The sequence below is a fragment of the Adiantum capillus-veneris genome, chromosome 29, assembly GCF_014529385.1.
Source record: "Adiantum capillus-veneris isolate H3 chromosome 29, ASM1452938v2, whole genome shotgun sequence".
NCBI classification, from domain to species: Eukaryota; Viridiplantae; Streptophyta; class Polypodiopsida; order Polypodiales; family Pteridaceae; genus Adiantum; species Adiantum capillus-veneris.
In genome coordinates this window covers 5,492,235-5,513,052 of record NC_140959.1, presented here as the reverse complement: position 1 = coordinate 5,513,052, position 20,818 = coordinate 5,492,235, and the positions used below count along the sequence as shown (strand labels likewise).

The window sequence follows — 20,818 nt, the reverse complement described above, 5'->3', positions numbered from 1 at the left end:
ATATGCAATGAAGAGGTAGCGCTGAAGATTAAGCTGGGGGGCCTCATTTTTCATACTGTCACAGGTTAAGAGCTATGGAGTGCTTGCTTTCCACTCAATGTACAGTGTGGTGGTAGGAGTGATGATCTGCACACTACACACTGCTCTCTCTCTCCCCTACATGCAGATGCCCCACAATAGGGCTCTTCATTTGATTGATGTACAATTGTGTGGGTTCATGCATGATTGCCGAGGCAAGAGCCTCTTGCACAGGTACTGGATTAGCTAGTTGCTAATCCCCTGCCGGTACATGTGAATTCGAAGAGGTTTCACGTGAGAAATCTCGTCCGATTCAAAGGGCAAGTAGCCTTGCAGGTGCGGGAGCTCGAGAACTTGCTACGGATGCGACCAGAATGCGAAACAGAGCCCAAAACAGGGAATTACAGCCTGCTGTGTATTTTTGCAGGTTTAGGGTTTCGGCCCTAAACGGTCCCTAATACCCCCAGGAGGTCCTGAGACGCAAGGGGACCGCTTAGAGGTGATCTGGCGCATTTTCGGGGCAGAAAACAGAGAATTCAGCGTGCTGCAGATTCTCGCCAGGTTTTGCAAAGTGTCCGTATGCGTCAGGAAAGTCATCTATTGCGTGGGGATACTTTCTGTGAAGCGTCCTAGTATAGTTATGTTGCCGAAGCCTAGAACAGGTGGATTTTAGCACGGATTATGCGGGACAGCTCGTAGGAAATCACAGGTTTTATTCCCTCTGTTTAAGTATAAAGAAATACCGAAAGGGGCACCAATTTTGGGGCCTACAGGTTGTCGGTGTTTGCTCGGAGCACTCTAGCTTCCGAGCAGTGTGTTCTTAAGTGTTAATTCCCGTCGCAAGTTTCCTTTGCTCGTTCTCTCTGTTTGTGTCTAAAGTAAAGGCTTTCGGGTGAAAGCCAAAGTCCATCGCCCTACGGGCCGGTTTCATCATCCATCCAAGGTAACGAATAGTGGCTTGCAAGATAAGCTTAGAGGTGCGTAGCCATTGTCTCGGCTTGTATTGAGCAAACCATAAGGTCGCCGAGAACCGTGATGGCTATTGAGCGAAAGCACCAAGAGCGGACTTCACAAAATAGTGGAAACCTGCTAATGGAAACATAACAAGTATGGTGGTCATGCAAGAAAGGAATTTCTTGACTACAAGATAGTGTTACTGTCAGGGTGCGAGCAAAGCACAACCTTAGTCCATCAATCTGAGTCTTGATGTTCTTTCAAAGGGACCACCTAAGGGTGATTGGGAGGCGCATGTGGAGTTTAAAATGACATGCCATAGGAGAAGAAATTGGATTATGAATAGAGCCACTGGCAAGTAATACCTGTTACAATGTGGCCATGCAAGCCAAACATGGTATTACGTATGCGACCACTCGGGCATCTACTTGAAAAATATATGAATCAAAAGGAAAAAAGTATGCGGAGGATTAGAACATACCATTGTCTTTTGCGTGACCCAATCCTTGAGCGTTGCGCAAGTGGTCGGTGTGTTTGAAAACTATTTGAAAACTGCTTCCGCTACTGTTTTGTTGACTGACTTGTGGTTGTTGATGAAGCGAAGCGTTTAAACTTTGACGAAGAGGTGGCGCAGTAAGAGGTCTCCCCCACTACCGGGCCACTCCTTGACATGGCCAAAGTATTGTCGTAATTCTTCGCAAACTTGTAGATGTTCTCCAATAATGCAGCGAGATTGTGCAATACTTCATTTTGGTATGCGGACGGCAATCCAAATAGATACAGCATCTGCAAAATGACTTTTGGGCCTTCCAAGGCCTTCGTCTTATGGAGGAGGTCTTTGAATTCTTGTTAGTAAGCATCCAAAGTTTTCTTTCCCATCTCCAACATAAACAATTTCTTGTTGCATTCGATCTTGTCCACTTGCAGGAAGGGAAGCAAGCGCAAAAGATCGATTGAAAATCTATCCAAGTCATTCGTTGAGGGCGTAACCTTGCCCACCATGTGTAGACTTGCCTTGCAATTTTGTATCTAAACGATGCGCAAGACAACGGCAAAATGGTTCAAATCAAAGTAGGCAGTCCATTTTGCCAATCAAAGAGGCAATGGCGGTCTCTTTGCACTCCTTCCGCTCCCTGATGGGGGCCGGATGGAATTGAAGAGGCAAAGGGCTCATGGCCCCGAGCGAAAATTGGACTGGCATGGCGGGAATGTCCAAGAGTTGCTTCTGCATCTCCTCCGGCTCGCGTTGGAGCACAGCTATGAGAGAGGCGTCGGAAGCAATGGGAGACGGAGAAGGAGAGCTTGTAGGACGATGCCCGTGTGTATGTGTGGAGTCAAGGGGAGAAAGTAGCACTTCCTCAATGATTTGAAGCGTGCTAGCGGAGTAATAGAATTGGACACTCCAAGCCGAAGATCTAGTGCGACACACATGGGAAAACTGATGACATGGCACGACGAAGTTCCACGTCCAGAGAGATTGGCTCCGAAGACCTGCGCCCCTTCTTGATATTTCTTTATTATTAAACTTCACAGAGTACAATGTCTGAGGGTGGTTTCTTCCTTTGCTCTTCCTCAATAAATGTGATGTTGATGATAGTGGTTGGAGAGGGGGTTTTATGTTTACCTTTTTTGGCCACCTGGATCCCGTGGTCCGCTTCCTCCCTCCCTCATATGTGAGCATGAGGGGAGGGAGGGTGTCACAAACAGCTGACGTGTCAAGCCATTGAAGACCAGGGCTGACTTGCAGATCCCGGCCAAGGGGCCTAAAGGCTAAGAGAAGAAGCAACATAAGAAGTTTTACCAACTTACAAAGTCTTGCTGAGTGGCTTAATTTTTAATGAAGTTCCCACCAACTTATGGGACCTCGTCCGATGGGATCCCTATCGAAAGGGGTGCCAAGGTTTGGGACCAATGCTCTTCGGGGGTGAAACTCTGCCACTCCGCGTCTCGTGTGTCGTGCATCTCTTTCAGTTCAATCGTTATTTGAAGTGCCTAAAGTTGTTCAGTTTGTTCTTTTCCGTTGGAATGTGGTGCCCTCCCATTACAGGTGTACGGATTTCCATAATTTGTGCTGGCAGCTTTTCAGCGCCAGCTTTTGGATTAGAGGCTTTTGAGTTTGAAGCTTTTCGTGTAAATTGCTTCTCATGGGCCTAGGGCATTTAAATATGTGCCATGGGTTCATTCTCTTGCATGTCTCTGCGTGGAGGTGCTGTGCATGGGAGTTGAAGCAAGAGAAAGAAATACTGAAAAGGGAGCCAAGGTTTGTCATTATTTGAAGTGCTTAAAGTTGTTCAGTTTGTTTCTTTCAATCAGCACATGGTGTACTCCTATTACCCCGGGGGGGGGGGGGGGGGGAGTTGTATTAGAGTTCAAGCATCTCTCTTGGTTCATCCAATCGATCCGAGTTTCTCCCAGGGACAGGTGTTAGGGAGTGAGGGCAGTTTTGTGGCTGTATCAGGCCAGTGTGAGGTAGGTTTCTCATGTCGGGTTGTGTCTAGCCATGTTTAGCCTTGGGTTTTGGCTTTGTTCCGTGGCCATTAGGCTCCTGTAGGGTGGGAGTATTTTTCCCATCCCTGCCGGTATTTTTCCTTGGGTATTTGCTGCATTTTCTCCATATTTCCCATATTACCAGGTCGTGGAGAGCTGGCCGACCTGGTCCTTTTGCGCTGTATAGGCAGGGCAAGAGCATTAGGGGAGATCAGTTGTGCACATCTCTGTGATGTAGGGCGCCCCTAGTGGGCTGCCCTAGGGTTGCAGACAGGGGCTGAGGAGGGCATCTTGCCTAGCATTTTTACCTCAGCCTAGCGTTCTCTTCCTTCCCCAGCGAGAGGGCAGCATTCAGCCCTAGCGTTTTTGGTGGGTAGCAAGTGCAGAATTTGGTCATCCTTTACGGTGCAGCGGTACCTCATGGCGGCCTTGTGATCATGCAGTGGCAGGGATTCTCATCTGAGATCCACATTCTTATCTAGATCTTGCTAGAGGAGGTGATACCCATGTCTAGACCGTGTCAGTGGTTTCGTGTGCAGAAGCAGTTGGTAGTGTCAGTAGAAGTTGTTGTTGTGTGTGAAAGCGCGAAGCAGAGGGTATTGGTAGGTGCACGTCGCGATGTAGTGGAGGATTAGGGCAAGAAGCAGGAGGCATAGTGCAACAAAGAAGAAGCACTAGCAATCGAAAGCAGAGAGAGAGAGAGAGAGAGAGAGAGAGAGAGAGAGAGAGAGAGAGCTTGTATGATTTGGGGAAACCTCAATAATGAGTTTTTGGGCTTTCCCACTTTTATGATAAGTGACTTTAAAAAATGTGTCTAGGTTCTTGGACAAAGTATAAAAATGTACAGTAAGAGGTCATTTAGGGCCTTTAACCCAACAACCTCCCACTTAAAGGCATAAATGACGCCTTTAAGTTAACCAACTCCCATCAGTTGTATGCAATGCTCATATTGAGCCTTAGCAAGACTCTTGGTGAGAACATATGCAGGGTTATCTTGTGTATGGATCTTAGTCAAGGTGACTAGACCATCCTCCAATACCTGTCGTATGAAGTGGTACCACACATCTATGTGTTTGGTACGTGCATGAAACATGGCATTTTTGGCTAAGTAGGCAGCACTCTGGCTATCACAACCCAACACGGGTGTATGAGCAGGCATGCCAAGTTCTTTTGCAAGTCTGCCCAACCAAATGGCTTCCTTTGAAGCCTCTGTGGCTGAAATATATTCAGCCTCAGTAGTAATCAATGCCACAATTTTCTGCAACTGTAACAGATTGGACACTCCAAGTCAAAAATCAATCGCGACAGCACCAAATAACCACTTCAAAACAATTCATAGATCACAATATATTTGCACTGGCCGGGCGGAGTTCCGCGCCTAGAGATATTGGCCCCAAAGACTGGTGCCCCTTTCGGTATTTCTTTTTATATTAATCAGATCAAAGTACAAGAGAGTGGCTAGGGTTTCACTCTCAGACTCTGCGTCCAGATACTCTGAGAAGTGAAGCCCTCACCACTTATTTAAAGATACAAGGGATGCCCAAAAGCAGAATCCCAAAAGCTTTTAAAATAAAAAGCAAAATTCGCGTCGCTCATCATTTAAAATATATATATATATATATATATATATATATATATATATATATATATATATATATATATATATATATATATATATATATATATATTTATATTTATAAAAAGCCTCCGCAATTTCCGGAAATTAGGGTTTTTTGGCAGAAATTAGGGTTTGCAGGAATTTTAGGGTTTCTGTTGTCTGCCACGTCATCACTTTGTGACATACCCCCCTCTTGAAAGCATTGTAATCGACCGCGATTACGCCTGCAAAACCGACAAAAGCCATAAACCGTCTTAGCAGACACTGACTGTTAGTACCTACGTACTAGGAACACACATCTAGCACATGTACAAAATCGACAATCACATCACACGACACCACATCACATGACATTCAACATTCATTCAGATCTTAGACCATGATTTATCAGCAATGTAGCTAGCAATCACATCTAGGTCCAATCGGGACCTCATCGATGTCCGATTGACTAACCCCTATTGCAACCATGTCTATTTGAGATCAATCAGACCAAAATGCTGCAGTCATTTCGGCTTTCAGTTCCTGCACTCACAAGAAGTCAAGAACACATCAGTATCATTATCAAGAAGTCCATTTCATAAAGTCATCCAGCAGAATACTGTCAGCTCTCAGTATCCCTGAAGCTCAAAGAGACATCAGTGACTTTAGTATCAAAATTAAGGCATCTGTTGACAAAGGAGCGGAGTGACTCCCCTCTTGTGCATCCCACTGCACCAGATCTCTGGCCAAGCTGAATTCTGGGTTCTGGTTGGAGTAGACTATGCTAAACCAAAACATCGAGGTAAAGTTTCACAATCCGAGGAGTATCTGCTAGGTCCTCCTCCTCCATTCACTTCGCATCAAATGCAGGAAAGTTCTTGAACTTAACCAAGAACCGCCTTCGGACTTTACCTTTCTTCGTATCGTTATGTGCCAAAGTCTGTTCATGAACAAGGATCTCCTCGTTTTCTTCCACTTCGGGTTGCTCATCAGGCTCCCCATCATTAGGCACATCACCCTTAACAGGTTTCAAGAGACTCACATGCAATGCATTGTGAATCCTCCAAGTATCTCGCAGTTTCAATCGGAAGGAGACATCATTTATCTTGTCAGTGATCTGGAAAGGTCCGTAGTATCACATACTAAACTTTGGAAAAAGCCTCTCCTTTCCCTTTTTCTTTCGTAGACGTGCCTTCTCAAAAGTAAGAGCACCCAATCATCCTCCTTCAGTTTCAAGTGGTGACGATGGCGATCCGTTGCCTTTTTCTGTCGTTCTTGAGACTCCTGCAAAGTCTCGGGAAGCTTGGCAAAAGCCGTATCCAAATCTCGCGAATATTTATCCGCTTCAAATATCTAATCTTGCGTGCTCAGGAAGGATGGAACCTTCGCAGCACTTTCAACAATCTTGCATGGCGTCTTCTCCGTCGAAGAGTGTATCGTGTTATTCTAGGCAAATTCCACCAAAAGTTCTTTTCCCATTGAGTCTTCTGATCCGAGATACAAGACTTCAATAAATCTAAAATCACTGAATTGGCAACTCAAATTGCCCGTCAGTCTGCAAGTGGAACGATGACGAGAACTGCAACTGCGTGCCAATGTTCTCCCAAATTGCCTTCCAAAACAAACTCATAAATCTGGGGTCTCTGGCGGAGACAATCGTTTCAGACGTGCCGTGTAATCGGAAAATCATCGTGATCATTCTGTGTTCTCGGGAGATCAAAAATGAAATTCATCGCTATACTTTCCCAGGGGCGGGTGGGTATGGGTAAAGGCTGTAACAATCCCTGTGCTTTATGCTTGTCAAACTTGACCTTCTGGCATACCAAGCAACTGCGCACAAACTCTTCCACATCTTTCTTGAGTCTCGGCCAAAAGAAATATCTCTCTACCCCTTTCATGGTGGTAGCAATGCCGCGGTGACCCGTAAAAGGTTGACAGTGGCATTCAGTCATAACCTTCTCCCTCAATGGCTGTGTAACGCACAACATAGTCTTTTTCATCAAGTAGCCTTCCCGAAGGGAGTATCCAGCTACTATCTCCCCATCCCGTATCCGTGTGAAAATATCTGCAAAATCTGTATCTGTGGCATATTGATCGACCATATCCTCGAAGCTCCTATGATGTATCGTGAAAACTGCCAGAACTAACGGTTTCCGAGACAAAGCATCTGCCACCACATTCTTCTGTCCCTGCACATGGACAATCTGGAAGTGGAACTGTGACAAGATGTTCGCCCACCGCATCTGCTTTTCCGAAAGCTGCTTCTGTGACAAGAAGTAGCGCAAACTCTGATGGTCTGTAAAGACAGTAAAATCCGCTCCGAGTAGGTAATGCCGCCACTGAGCAAAAGCATGGATAACCGCCAAAAGCTCTTTCTCATAGATCTGTGCTGTCATCTCCGGCCTAGAGAACAAACGGCTCTCGTAAGCTATGACATGGCCTTCTTGCATCAAGACCGCACCCAAACTACGACCACAAGCATCACAATATACTTCAAATGACTTCTGCAAGTCCCGCAAAGTCAAAATAGGTCCCGTAGTCAATTTCTCTTTCAATGTCTGAAAGGCAATCACCTTTGTGGGTCCCCACGAAAAAGGTACTCCTTTCTGTGTCAAGGTATGCAAAGGGGAAGCAACCTTTACAGACATTCGTATGAACCGCTTGTAGTACGAACACAGTCCCAAGAAGCTTCTAACTTCATGGACATTCCTCAAATCGGGCCAATCACAGATAGTCTCTATCTTGGCCGGGTCCATTTGCACTCATGCTGCTGACACAATGTGTCCCAAAAAGTGTATCTTTGGTAGGAAAAATTCACTTTTCTTTGCATTAATCACTAACGTGTGATCTCGTAATGCCTGAAAGACTTGAAGTAGATGATCTCTATGTTCTGCCTCATTCTTGGAGAAAACAATGAATTCGTCAAAGAAAGTGCCAACACATAGCTTGTACTTTGAAAAAATCGTGTCCATCATCCGGTTAAATGTCGCAGGAGCATTGATTAAGCCAAAAGGCATCACCAAAAACTCAAATAACCCAAAAGTCGTCCGAAAAGCTGTCTTGTAGACATCTCCGGGCGCTATTGTCACCAGCGTGTGACTACTATCTATCCTTTTTGTTGATTTCTTTCTTATTATTTATTTACTTTAACTTTTTGGAAACACCCCTCGGGAAATCTAACTGCCCTGCATTGCATAGCTAGTGTGGAACTGTCCAGAGGGAGTCCAGGCCTGAGGGCAAGAGAGCACTAAGGCTGGACAAGGACTATGGTTAGCTAAGTGGGGTCATTGACTAGCCATACTGGAATCCTTTGTTACAGAGGCTACATTTCAGTTCTGGGTGTGGCTGCAGTGTACAAAGAGGGTCGGATGACCTAGAAAGATACAATGGCAACATCTCCTAAAATTTAGGGAACTGCTATTTTGGGACCTGAAAATGTGTTTGCGTCATTACCTCCGGAATGACAAGGGGAACATTTTCTTACTCTGCCGTGAAGTCAACTGGGCCCGGTTGGGAGATTTTTAGGCGGCAACCCCGAAACGGGAAAATGCTTATAAATGTGCCAAGTGGCACCTTCTGGTGCACTTTCCTCATGCAAGAGAAGGGGGCGCTGAATTTTAAGCTGGGAGAGGCTCATTTTCCGATTTTGTCACAGGTTAAGAGCTATGGAGTGCTTGCTTTCCCTCCTATGTACAGTGCGGTGCCAGGAGTGATGCCCTGCATGCTACGCACTCCCCTCTCTCTCCCCTTTGGCAGTATGTTATGCCCCACTAGTGGGCTCTTCATTTGACCAATGTACAGTTGTGTGGGTTCATGCGCGATTGCCGAGGCAAGAGCCTCTTGCACAGGTACTGGATTAGCTAGCGGCTAATCCCCCGCAGGTACAGGTGATTCGGAGAGGTTTCACGCTCGAAATCTTGTCCGATTCAAAGGGCAAGTAGCCCTACAGGTCCGGGAGCTCGAGGACTTGCTACGGATGCGACCGGCACGCGAAACGGAGCCCGAAACAGGAAATTACAGCCTGCTGTGTATTTTTGCAGGTTTAGGGTTTTGGCCCTAAACGGACCCTAATACCCCCAGGAGGTTCGGGGACGCAAGGGGACCGCTGTATAGGCGATCTGGCGCATTTTCGGGGCAGAAAACAGAGAATTCAGCGTGCTGCAGATTCTCGCCAGGTTTGGCAAAGTGCCCGTATGCGTCGGGAAAGTCAGTCAATGCGTGGGAATAGTGACTGTGAAGGGTCTTAGTATAGTTATGCTGTCGAAATCGGGCTGGAACAGTTGAAATTCAGCCAAGTGTGCGCGGGGCAGCTTGTAGGGATCCACAGCGTTTATTCCCTCTTTTGAACAATAAAGAAATACCGAAAGGGGCGCCTAAGTTAGGGGCCAATCTGGTGTCGGTCTACTCATACAGGTGCAATCTAGCAGCCTGTATCCCTCTCCCCTTTGTTGTGTCTTGAAAGTACAGGTAAAGTGGACGACAAATTAAATGGGTGAAAGTTAAACCAAGGTTTAAAGTAAAGTCTACCGCCCTTTTTGGATTGAACAGGCCGGCTACAGCTATCCTGATCTGATGATATCCACTCTTCAAGTCAATCTTCCTAAAGCACGAGGATCCCTGTAACTTGTCAAGTATATCATCGATCCGTCTTTCTTTGAAGCCAACAACACTGGAGAGCAATATGGTGAAGTACTAGGCTGGACAAGACCTTTTTCCAAGAGGTCTTTCACTGGGTTCATAATCTTTTTATTCTGTACTCGGCTCACATGATATGGTGGCCGATTCGGTGGCGTGCTTTCAGGTATCAGATCAATGTTTTGATCTTCAGGCCCTCTGAAAAGCAATCGGCATGAGTGTGGAGAAAAATCTTGGCGTTCTTTTGATCAGGTCAAAACATATTCAACCTTTATCCAACGTTCAGTTCTCTCCCAAAAGAATGAGTAAGAAACTGAAGTTCATCAAGTACAATCTCTAAGCCCTTCATTTATCAAAGTCGCTTTCTCGGCCCGGTAGTCAACCACGGCGTAGTTCTTGTGGTACCAAGGGATCCTGAGTAGAACGTCACTCGCGTGCCCTGAACACCCCTGTCATTGCAAACAAAGTTTGCCAATGCTCGGTGTAATGGCAACATCCTATCCGGGTGCCAGTCGAACTACGTCTGCCTGTGGCGTCAGTTTGTCGGGCGTAATTCCAAATCGAGCCGCTAATTCCAAGTGAAAAGAAGTTGGCCTTGGCTCCTTCAAAAGAGCTTCCTGATCCTTCACTTTGCCCCAAAAGCGGCAAAGTTTGTACTTTCATTCATTAGATTCAGTGCAGGTCCCACGCCATGTGGTACCAGTTCTGCTTTTCTATCTGCCTTTTCTGCCATATTCCTCAGCTGCTCTCGAACTCTCAGACCTGTCGTCGTCTTTATCATTCTGTTCTTTCTGTGCCTTATTAGGGCACTTCACGGAGATATGTCCCTGTTCCCCGCATCCAAAGCACTTCCCCTCTCTGATGAAGCGAGCTCTCTCCTCAGGAGTAAGCTTGGGTTGTGCATCATTTTTCTCTGGGTTGCTCTTTTTCTTTCTACTTTCATTCCTAGAAGTCTGTTCGGCTCGTTGTGTCATGGCCTCATCTGTGGGGTAGGTCAGACTGCCAGAGTGAATGGCAAAGCCCCGCTTCGCATGACTCATCAACTCCTGAATAGAAGCTGACTTTTGTTCCAAGCAGTGATCTCGGGTCTTTGTAGGTAGACCCAAGGTAAACCGCTCAATCTGTTCTTTGAACGAGATCTTCTTGAATGAAGAGGCGGGTAGAAAAGAGCTCCAGAATCTTTCACAATAAGCATTGATTGTATCTTTCTTGGTCATCCAAAGATGGTTCCAAGCAGCTTGTACATCTCGTTGATATTCTTGCGTCAACCAAGAAGAAATAAAAAGCTTCTTAAATTTCAGCCATTTAACTGGCGCAGTCTTGTTTAAAAGAAGCGTGGACCACCAAGTACGAGCATTCCTCTTAAAATAAGAGGCAGCTCTTCGAATCTTGGAGTGCTCTGAATAGCGTTCTCCCGCGAAAGCGATGTCAAACTGCTGTATAAAGACAAAGCCTTCGAAGCATCTGAGTATCCTGAAAAAGTATCAAACTTGATCGAGTGGCCACCTTCCTTAAACTCTCGGACTTTCTTAGTTTTATCTTCGAGAAAGTCATACTGGTTGGCTTTGTAAAAATTCTTCTTGTTCGCATAAAACTTTCTGTCATCGGAATCTGAGCTGTCTGTAGACGAGTCCTCAATAGAACTGTTAGTCTTTGGGCGAGATGTAGCCTTCTTTGCCTTTTTCTTGCCCTTTCCGAAGCTTTGTTTCTTGCTTCGCTTTTTACCTTTTCTGTCTTCTTCGCTCGAATCCGAGGAGCTAGAAGAACTATCAGAATAAGAAGAAGAAGAAGAAGAAGTGGGTACTCTTTCAAATCGAACACGCTTCTTTTGTTTCTTTGCCTTGTCAAAAGTCGACTGACGACCCAAATAACTTGGAAAGTCAATGCTTTTCTTCTGCTTTTTGCCGTGCTTTTTGGCTTTCTTTTGCGCGTCAAAAAGCTGAGCAATCCGTGCATCAACCACGTTCTCCAGTTCCTTCTCCGTATATTTTCTTGGAGGCAGAAGGTTTCTTGAGAGCGGGTTTCGGGAGTGGTGTTGTGGTTCTCTGCCACTCCGTTTGTAGCTCTTCCAAAGAGGTCTGGTTCATATATTTTGCCATCTTCGGGTCCTTGGCAAAATTGAGCATCATCTTTGTTGCATCGCCGATCAACTGGCGACGTTCCATCTCTCGCCGCTCCACGTGAGTAGGCCAAGGCGGGCCATACTCTCTTGCCGGAATCTTCGTTGTGATCCCTGCCCGCATCTCAGATGCAGAGGGAGTCGACTGATCCTTGTGTGAAGCCATAGGTGCCGCGGAAAAAAAAATTTGGGGATCGGATTTCCCGTAGAAGAGAAATCGGCCTTGCTCTGATACCACTGTAACAGACTTGGACACTCCAAGTCAAAAATCAATCGCGACAGCACCAAATAACCACTTCAAAACTATTCACAGATCACAATAGATTTGCACTGGCCCGGCGGAGTTCCGTGCCTAGAGATATTGGCCCCAAAGACTGGCGCCCCTCTTGGTATTTCTTTATGTATTAATTAGTTTAAAGTACAAGAGAGTGGCTAGGGTTTCACTCTCAGACTCTGCGTCCAGATGCTTTGAGAAGTGAAGCCCTCACCACTTATTTAAAGATACAAGGGATGCCCAAAAGCAGAGCCCCAAAAGCTTTTAAAATAAAAAGCATCAGTTCTCTCTGTCTCTTAGAGAGTCTTTTCTCTTTTTTTAATAAAAAAAAAGCAAAATTCGCGTCACTAATCATTTTCAAAAAAAATAAAAAATAAAATTTTTTTTTAAGCCTCCGTGATTTCCGGAAATTAGGGTTTCTGGCAGAAATTAGGGTTTTTGTTGTCCGCCACGTCATCACTTTGTGACAGCAACCTAAAAAACCAAGAGACACTACCACCAGCAATGGCAAATACATATCCACCGGTAGATTTCATGGTATCCATGTCACCTGCCATGTCTACATCACAATATCCCTGCAACTTTAAGTCACTTTTACCATAACAAATACACTTTGATTGTGTACCTTTCAAATATCTCAGAATGCATTTGACAGCTTCCCAATGCACTTTGCTAGGATTTGACATGTATCGACTAACAACTCCCATTGCATAAGCAATGTCGGGACGAGTGGCAACCATAGGATACATAAGAGAACCATAAGCTGATGCATAAGGGATTCCCTTCATTGCTTTCAATGCCTCCTCATCCTTTGGGCAATCTGCTTTGCTAAGCTTAGTGTATGGAGGTAAAGGTACTCCAAAAGGCTTAGCATCAGCCATATTAAATCTGTCAACTACTTTTGCAATGTACCTTTCTTGAGATAAAAACAACAATTTCAGCTTTCTATCTCTTTTAATACGCATGCCTAAAATATGCTCTGCATCACCCAAATCCTTCATAGCAAATGTTGAATTTAGCTTACGTTTCCCGGCAAGCAGCATGTCATCAACATAGAGAACAAGTATGATGGGACTACCATCTTCGCCCCTTTTCGTATACAAACAATGATCTGCATGGCTGCGTTTAAAGCCTTGAGACAACATAAAAGTGTCAAACTTCTTATACCACTACCGTGACGTTTGTCTCAAACCATGCAGAGCCCTTTTCAGTTTGCATACAAGTTCCTCGTGTGTAGGAACTACAAAACCTTCAGGTTGTTTCATGTATATGTCCTCTTCAATGTCACCATGCAAAAACGCTGTCTTTACATCCATTTGATTCAATTCCAAATCAAGCACCGCAACGAGTGCAGAAAGGACACGTAACATTGTAAGCTTTACAACAGGGGAAAAGATTTCTTGAAAATCAATTCCTTCTTTCTGTGCATATCCTTTTGCAACCAATCTTGCCTTGTACTTGGGTTTTTCATCCACAATCTTAATCTTGTATACCCATTTGTTAGGAAGAGCCTTTCCCCCTTTAGGCAATGGCACAAGATCCCAAGTATCATTTGCATAGAAGGATTTCATTTCCTCTTGCATTGCAAGCTCTCAATTACTGCTTGATTTACATGATTTGGCCTCTTTATATGTAAGAGGTTCACCGTCATCTGTCAACATTACATGATCCAAAGAGGGGTTAAATCTCTGTGGTTGCCTTCTCAAACGAGTTGACCTGCGTACCCAATGGTCTACATTCTCAGGCAACGGTTCTACATCATAAGGCAAGTCAATTTCAGCTCTATCATACTGCTGGAAATAATTTTCAGCCAATTCAGATGGATGTCCATCCTCATTAGGAGCATCGATATCATGTCCTCCCTCTTGGCTCAAGGTTAACCGGCTGATTATCAATTTCAGCTTGCAGTAATGCATCATGAGGCTCTTTTTCAACATCAATGGGTGGTATGGAAAGCTGAAATCTGATCGTTTTCTCAATTTTAGCTCTATCATGCTGCTGGAAATAATTTTCAGCCAATTCAGATGGATGTCCATCCTCATTAGGAGCATCGATATCATGCCCTATCTCTTGGCTCAAGGTAAACCGGCTGATTATCAATTTCAGCTTGCAGTAATGCATCATGAGGCTCTTATTCAACATCAATGGGTGGTATGGAAAGCTGAAATCTGATTGTTTTCTTGTCAGCATACTTAAGCAATTTTGCCTCATTGAACACTACATCTCGGCTGCGTATTATCTTTCTACACTGTGGTAACCACACTCTATAGCCCATTTCACCTTCTTCCCCATAACCGAGGAAGGCTCCCTTAATGGACTTCATATCAAGCTTTGTTCTCAAGTCATTGCATACATGAACAAAAGCTTCGCAGCCAAATACTCTCAAATGATCATAAGAGGCAGGTTTGCTAGACCAAACCTTCTCTGGAATGTCATTTTTCAACGTACTATTAGGAGAGCAATTGCAAATATGAACTGCAGTTTTCAATGCCTCCCTCCAAAACTCTTAAGAAAGATTAGCGGTGGACAACATACAAGGCACTCTCTCACATAAAGTACGATTGTACCTCTCAGCCACACCATTAGAAGACAGATTATAAGGGGCTGTCAACTCCCTTTTAATCCCATTTTCATCACAAAAACGTTGAAATTCAGCAGATATATACTCTCCTCCATTATCAGTTCTGAGACATTTAAGCTTAGTACTCTTTTGCGTAGTGACAAAAACATGAAACTTCTTAAAAGCATTAAAACTCACTTTTACTTTTCAATAAATGAACCCATCCTTTCCTAGTACAGTCATCAATGAAGGTAACAAAATACAATGCACCACCAGAAGACTTAACAGGCATAGTGCATACATCGGAGTGAATAAGATAAAGAGGATTAGCTTTGCGAGAGACACCAGAGTAATAAGAAGATTTTTTTTGCTTTCCATAAAGACAATCGTTACAAAAATCCAAGTTTTTGCCTTTTATATCGACCCTCTTCAGAGAGGTAAGCACATCAATACCCTTTTGGCTCATATGGCCAAGTCTCTTATGCCACAATTCCGTGTGTGAAGCAACTTCAGCAACAACAAGAAACTTGCCAGGCAAAGCTTTGCATCGATGATAGTACAAAGTACCTCTTTTAGACCCTTTTGCAACAAGCATAGAGCCCTTAAGAAAGTTCCATGAACCCCCTGCAAAGATGGTAGTATAACCATGTGCATCTAACTAGCCAACAGATAGCAAACTTTTCTTAATGCCTAGTACAAACCTGACATCGTTCAACATAAGCTCTTGACCATTGTTAAGAGCCAAATGCATAGTACCCATTCCCTCAATATTGCAAGCAAAATTACCACCAAGATACACCTTGTCATAATTGCCTGCACCATATGTAGCAAAACACTCCAAAGATGGAGTCACATGGAATGAAGCACCAGAATCCACTATCCATGATTGGGATAGGCCATCATTAGCTCTAAGCAATGCATCAATGACATCTTTCTTCGAGATAAGCATGTCTTCTGCATTAGCCATCACCAAATCTTAGGGTCATGAAGCCGTAACCAAAATTTCCTCATCGTGTGACAACTCCTCAATGACCACACTAGAGGATACATTTGCATTCTCAGCATCCCTGGAGGAATTTTCCCCTTTCTTCTCATCTTTCTTCTTCTTATCTTGCGTTTCCTTCTTCCTTTTCTGCTCTTTCTTGAAATACTTGCAATCGGGTTTCTTGTGACCCTTTCTGCCACTTTTGATAACGAGTGATATCCTTATCCTTTGTCTTGCTCTTACTTCTATTTTGAGTCCTGTTGCCTGCATCACACTTTTGATTTCTACTCTTGCATTGTAGGCAGAACTGCCACCTTCCCCACTAGACTTGCATCTAATCTCTTCATCGAGAATAGACCCTCTCACACCGTCATACGTGAGGGTGGGACTATTGCTCAAGGAGACAACCAAGGTTTCCCAAGTATTTGGCAATGTCATAAGCAAGAAAATAGCTTTGAGCTTATCATCGAATTGCTGAGCCCACTGTCCTGCAACAACTGACTCAACATACCTGTAAAAGCACTCAAATGCTCAAAAGTTGACGTCGAGTCATCAAGTTGCATATTCACCAACTTCCGTATCAAATGCACCTCGTTCACAGGTGTGGTGTTCTCTTAATTGGACTTTAGCTTTTGCCATATAGCATAAGCAGTGTCCAGACGCTTGATGTCCGTCAAGATGTCATCATTGATAGCCATTTTGATGTAGGCCATGGCCTTTTTATTCAACCTGTCCACTCTAAAAGAGACAAACCTTGCGGTTTATTCTTTTCCAATGCATCTTCACAATCCTTTAAGAAAAGGATACCTTGCATGTGTTCTTGCCAAAGATTGAAACCTTGACTATCCAACCATTTGATTTCCATCAAACTTTTAGTGTCAAATTCGGAAGAGGTAGTAGCCATCTTAACTCAACCACAAGTGTGTATACAAGATAGATGCAATAGGCTGAAAATTTCAGCATATAGGAGCAACCACAAGACATTGCATACAAAGAGCCACACTTTCTTTACATGAAACAGTCCAAATCTGAAATTTCAGCTGAAATGTGCAATTTCAAGCACATGTACTCAGCTTTTCACTCAATTTGTCGCGACAAACATCAATACATGTGATCCCACAACTTTGGCACACCTGCATATTGCTGTTTTGACCTGTAATAATCTCGAAATCACCTGTTTTAACTTAAAAACAGGCTGTTTTGGGCTGTTTTGGCAGATTTGGTGACCTTTTCGACCCTAGAAGCAAGGGGTTTTGCGAAGGAAGCGAAATTGATCGCGGGAGAGTAAATTTAACTTGTTGTCCGGCAGACTGTGCAGTGCTGTTTTGAAACCCTAGGGCTCTGATACCAGTTGAAAGCGCGAAGCAGAGGGTACCGGTAGGTGCGCGTCGCGATGTAGTGCAAGATTGGGGCAAGTAGCAGGAGGCACAGTGCAGCAGAGAAGAAGCGCTAGATTGAAAGGAGAGAGAGAGAGAGAGAGAGAGAGAGTACGATTTGGAGAAAACTCAATAATGAGTTTTTGGGCTTTCCTACTTTTATTATAAGTGACTTTAAAAATCTGGGCAGGTTTAATGTGAACCTGGCCAAAGTATAAAAATATACAATAAGAGGTCATTTAGGGCCTTTAACCCTACAATGTGCACCTCGGGTCTATCCGTTGGGCATGTTAGTTCTATGTCGGGCCACCCTTGGTCACTTGTATGAGCAGATTGTTATCAACATAGAGAGCCTTTCCCAAATCTCTCTCTCCAGGTGTAGCGGATAGGATTGACAGTCTAGTTGGTGGCTTTCGATAGCACCTTGTTCTTCTCTTGCATACCTTGCCGTATTAGCTGCAGTCTCAATATTGACGTGTATTCCTTTTCTGCTGGATGTTTATTCTCGATTCACTCTAAGAGGTGAAATACTCTCGGGTGGTGTTCCAAACAATTGAAGATCAATTACAGTCTCACTCCTAGTTACGATGAAGTTCCATCAGGTATAGTTTGTAGTTCATCATTTTATATGGCGGTTGGTGCAGTTCTCTGGTTCTTCGTGGTTAGACATATAATTCCTTAGTAGCCTTGGTTGTCCCATTCCTTGGACTTCCCGTAGTAGCTTGGAGATTGTGGCATGTGGTATATGAGCGGAGGTGCAGATTTCCGACTCTTTCCTTGAGGGTGGAGTACTGTTGGGTTGGGAAATGATCCAGATACCCGTAGGTTATGCCTTTACCCTGAGTGTTGATGCATTCTCTTGGAGCGGTCATCATTAGTACTTTTTGCAGATGCTGGTTGTGCGACTTGTGAGTCGGTTGGCTTGAGGATATTCTTGATAGAGCCGGTTTTACCTTCAGCGGACAACATTTTACGTCTCGGACGTCTCTCGGGGGTAGTAGTTGGATTGTATTTTGCAGGATACTTTTCCACTGCGGAGTTTGTAGCAGATATCCTTGTCCACGAAACCCTCTTTTTACAGTTAGAGATTGCTTACTCCAGCTTCTTGGCCCAACCTCCTTTCCAAGAGCTGCGAGGGGGTGTTAAGAAGTTAGCCATCTCTCTTGGTTCATTCAGTCGGTCCGAGTTTCTCCCAGGGATGTGTGTTAGGGAGTGAGGGCTGTTTTGTGGCTGTGCCCAGCCGGTGTGAGGTAGGTTTCTCGTGCCGGGTTGTGTCTAGCCATGTTTAGCCTTGGGTTTTGGCTTTGTTTTATGGCCATCAGGCTCCTGCAGGGTCGGAGTACATAGAGACGGAGTGACAACCCGTTCATCAAACACATGCAAACAATGAGATCGAATCCTATCATTCTTTGGATCTAGAGCAGTCAACTGTGGCAATTCACATCGGAAATGCCCATGCTTGGTGCTCATACTTTCATGTGCTCGTTCGGAAATTGTGTCATGCCAAGGAAGAGACATGGAATGTGATTGCCTTGAATGCATACTTTTTAGCTTTTCATGAACAATCCGCATACATTCGTGCTCATTCATGAGAGAAACGTGTTCAACATACAATATGTCATGCGTAGGAAAAGGGATCACATAACGATGCTGACTAAAATACAGGAAACGATCACGAATGAAACATTCGAGTTGAAACCTTTGGCCACTAAACAAGCTTTGTAATTGTCAATCTTGTTCTTGTAAACCCATTTACAAGGCAATGCTTTCCTACCTTTTGGCAATGGAACAAGTTCCCAAATTTTGTTCTTTGCAATACTGGACATCTCCCTCTTCATAGCATGAACCTTATCATTGGCTAACGTAGCCTCTTTGTAACAAGAAGGCTCACCACTATCTATCAGCAAAACAAAATCCACGCCGGGAACAAAATGTTCTGGCGGATGTGAGACTCTTTGAGATCTTTGCGGCTGATCAGAACTCGTACTAGCCAGTGTAGTAAGTGGCTTGGGAGCTGTCTGCACAGGAGGTGCTACATCGGAAAATGTCACCATTTTACTAGTAGAAGCTGATGCACATTTGGCCACAAGCAGCTCATGCTCTCCTTGTGCTGGTTGGCACTGTGGATGTCTCACTAGATTTCAGATTGTATAGCAGATCTTACTCTATTCTAGAACTTGGCATCGTCTTTGTAGCCTGCTGTGCTTGAGGAGGGTCTGAGGGTCTAACAGTGTCTTAACAAATTGTGAATGCAGGTTGATGAACATCTTTCTGCAGAGAATGGAGGATTACAAATTGTAGGTTACTATCATGCCAATGAAAGGTTTGATGATTTTGAACTGAGTCCAGTTGCTAGAAAGATTGGTGATCACATTGCACGATACTGCCAAAAGGCAGTCATTCTTTTGGTAAGGGTTTGGCTTTGTTTTGCATGAAGCCTGCTCTTGTACTCTAATGTTCGATAACATGTGTAATCACAGCTAGACAGTAATCAACTTGCCGTGCTGCCAAAGAGTAACAGCTCAAAGCCAGCGATGCAAGTATGCCTTTGCATTATTCTTTCTTCATTGTCGTACTGGATTACGTTAGAATTGAATGACTTTATCATTTGGAAGTGATTTTCAGCTGTATTTACGTGATACTAATCGAGTTTGGAAGCACGCTGGTCAAGGTGGGACAGTTGCCGAATTAGTTTCACAAGAAAGATCATCCAATAGTTTACTCAAAGCCTACATGGAAGAGGGTAGGCATCAATCAATAGTTGACTTCGACGAGCACTTGGATGACATTAGCAAGTGAGTGTACAATTACTTGATGTAATGCTCAGTTAATGACTGCTTAAAACGTGAAGGTTGCTTAGTGACTGCTGTGTTATTTCTGTTGTGCGAATGGGTTGACAGAGGGTTCTTTGAAATTTGATCTACAGGGATTGGATGAATCAATCACTTTTTGACTAGAGGAGATGATTATTAGTGAGCATCTCTCTTCTGTTGCTTTCTTGAACTCCAAGTGATTGGCATACATTTCAGGCAGGGTCTGCAAGAAGTTGGTTTCTCTTGGCATGTTATCGTTATTGGTCTCTATCGATCACTTCAGTTTTGGATTTCTTTTACAAGCTTGATGCGAGCTATGTAAACAAATGCCCTTAGTGTGGCCCAATGCACGAGCTAATTGAGTTTTCTTATGAGTTTTTGTTTAGGACAAGTCTTGTGCGTTCTAAAATAAATTCTCACGGGTGTGATGACCTGTACGGTTCGATTATCGTGTGAAACACTTGATTATGCATTATCGAATGAGATTACAAAGGGCTTCTTGCGTAAGTATAGTAGACACATGGTTCTCACCACTCCTTTACACTCTCCATGCTTCCATAATGGGTCAGATGGACTCGCATGATACTCATCTTAAGCTACAAGAGGCTTATACATCTCATGGGGTAAACTCATAGAGGGTCATATGCTTATCATAGGGAAATTATCTCATCGGGTGATCATTTTATGGAGGGTCCTAGGCTTAAGCTCATTCCCAACAAACCTTTCCTTGGGTGTTTAGACTATGATAGTGTACCGATATATCAGAAACGCTCATCTTAGAGGTGCCATGTCGAAGATGGCTCGTATTGCCTAATTGGCCCATAAATATGGGTGTCATAATGGCATACTCATAAGACCCCCCCCCCTCCCCCCCCCCTCAGACTATGGACCATGTCCGCGATCAATCTCTCCTATGCGATCTCTAAAATGGTTCAATGAGTGAGGTAGAAAGAAGCCATAATGTGCTATTTACAAGCCGTCAAAGTCATAATCAAATGAA

At 44.1% G+C, this 20,818-nt stretch overlaps 1 protein-coding gene across 1 annotated transcript in view; it reads left to right on the top strand.

The window, feature by feature from the left end:
• The window catches only part of LOC147418679 (ER membrane protein complex subunit 8/9 homolog), a 97,402-nt gene extending 77,199 nt beyond the window's left edge, over positions 1 to 20,203 (top strand). Inside the window, exons 2-5 of the mRNA XM_086505425.1 lie at positions 19,261 to 19,413; positions 19,486 to 19,545; positions 19,631 to 19,800; positions 19,932 to 20,203. Coding sequence (XP_086361551.1) covers positions 19,261 to 19,413; positions 19,486 to 19,545; positions 19,631 to 19,800; positions 19,932 to 19,962 — 414 coding nt within the window. The 3' untranslated portion in view covers positions 19,963 to 20,203. The remainder of the gene's footprint in view (positions 1 to 19,260; positions 19,414 to 19,485; positions 19,546 to 19,630; positions 19,801 to 19,931) is intronic.
• The last annotated feature ends 615 nt before the right edge of the window (positions 20,204 to 20,818 follow it).